The 1,529-nt window shown below is 47.1% G+C and overlaps 1 protein-coding gene across 1 annotated transcript; it reads right to left on the bottom strand.

The window, feature by feature from the left end:
• Positions 1–271: 271 nt before the first annotated feature.
• On the bottom strand, positions 272–1,217 carry LOC147893135 (CASP-like protein PIMP1). Its single transcript, XM_087386851.1, has 3 exons — positions 898–1,217; positions 628–763; positions 272–472 (listed from the first exon to the last, which is right to left on the bottom strand). The coding sequence occupies exons 1-3, from the start codon at positions 1,215–1,217 to the stop codon at positions 272–274; spliced, it is 657 nt and encodes a 218-aa protein (XP_087242977.1).
• Positions 1,218–1,529: the final 312 nt, after the last annotated feature.

Here is a 1,529-nt window from a genome sequence, read left to right as displayed (position 1 = left end):
AGTGAAACCAATATAACAATGCAGGCCAAAAATAGAGTCTTGTATCCATAAGAGAGAGCTGAAAAGTAAAAATAATATAAAGACAAGCAGAACAGATAACTAGAGGCTACGTGACTCTAAAATATGCATTCATATGCTTTTTCACCAACAACCTAATACAGTTGCGGACTCAGGTGAAGGTGAAATTTTAACACAGGATATTTGAACCAACACCTTGATGCACATCTTAGACTATCTTTATTTGATCGTAGGCTTAGATCCCTGTGCTTCTTTAGTGTTTGTAGAGCTCGTAAGTTGACAATGTCATTGTCGTGGCTACAAAACAGAAGCCAATGAAGATCATGCTTACAGAGCCTGCGCTTTGATTGCAGAACGTTCTGTATGTTTCAGCAGTACATAGAGACAAGTCCGTGAAACCTTGGATAAGTGCAACTGCTGCCCCTCCTCCAGTTAGCAGCAAGCAGACCACAATCTAAGCACATCCCACATACACAAAGCACGTTAATGCAGCGGACATTTAAGATAATGAAAGCTAGAGTCATATGCGTCTTTCCGTTGTGCTAGGTTATGGCCTAGCCATCGTACATGATGTGTGTGTGTGTGTGTGTGTGTGAGAGAGAGAGAGACCTGATCACCAATGTACGCTACCCAACGGGATGCTGCTCCAGGCAACATCAATTTCCCAGTAGCTAGACGGAACCCCGCACTTACTGTTTGGTAGATCGAATAAGCTACTCCAATAGTAGACACTGCGAGGGCGTACCTATGCATCACTCAAGAGAATAAACCTTCAATCTACCAGATCTCTCACAGGAGTCGTTAAATCCACCGTCGAGACATGCGGATAAATATCAAAATGCAGCAGTAGCAGTGCAAGCAAATACAATCGAGCGTTACTTGAACGAACCCGAGACCGAATAGTCGACGGTGAGTCCATCGACGGTTTGGGACGCCGAAGCGAGGACGGCCAGGGCGATGATGAGGCAGAGGGCAGCGAGGGGGCGGAGCACTAGGTCAGCGATGGCGAAGGAGGTGGTATTAGACTTCGTTCGGCTGAGGGATTTCGGGCGAGGGCTAATGGGAGTGACGCCAGGGGAGGGCGTCAAGGGAGGTGGAGGGTGCTGCTCTTGGTGGGTGGGCAAGGCAGGTGGAGGTTGCTGTTGCTGCGGCTGTTTCCCGAGCTCCACTGTGTTGAATTGGTTAGATTCGGCCGCCATAGCCAGCACCTTCAAGCTTTTCTTCAAATTCCTCTCTCTCTCCCTCTCTCTCTCTCTTCTCCTTCCTTCCTCAGGTATTTTAAAAACCTCTGTCTCTTTCTCGGTTCCTCCTTCCTCAGGTATGTTCACCTATGTCTCTTTCTTTCTGTGTTATGTGCTCTCCCCCTCTCTCTCTCTGCTCGTGTTCACCTGAAGAACTACGTAGCATTACAAATATTAGAAAACGTCGTCATTGCAGCGGCAGGATCTTTACTAAAAGGCAAACAAGCCTTGGATTTTGGTGAAGCTTTTTAAACTCGGTTCACACACGTC

The sequence above is a fragment of the Dipteris shenzhenensis genome, chromosome 16 (genome assembly GCF_047967505.1).
Source record: "Dipteris shenzhenensis isolate YYH24624 ecotype China chromosome 16, Dip_SZ_1.0, whole genome shotgun sequence".
Classification (NCBI taxonomy): domain Eukaryota; kingdom Viridiplantae; phylum Streptophyta; class Polypodiopsida; order Gleicheniales; family Dipteridaceae; genus Dipteris; species Dipteris shenzhenensis.
Note: the sequence above shows the minus strand (reverse complement) of the source record. Positions and strands in the feature narration are given on the sequence as shown.

Coding starts and splice junctions, on each gene's coding strand:
- LOC147893135 (XM_087386851.1), bottom strand. CDS start 1,217: ATGGCGGCCGAATCTAACCAATTCAACACAGTGGAGCTCGGGAAACAG. Junction 764..897: donor TCGGTCTCGGGTTCGTTCAA/GTAACGCTCGAT, acceptor AGTGATGCATAG/GTACGCCCTCGCAGTGTCTA. Junction 473..627: donor TAGCGTACATTGGTGATCAG/GTCTCTCTCTCT, acceptor GGATGTGCTTAG/ATTGTGGTCTGCTTGCTGCT.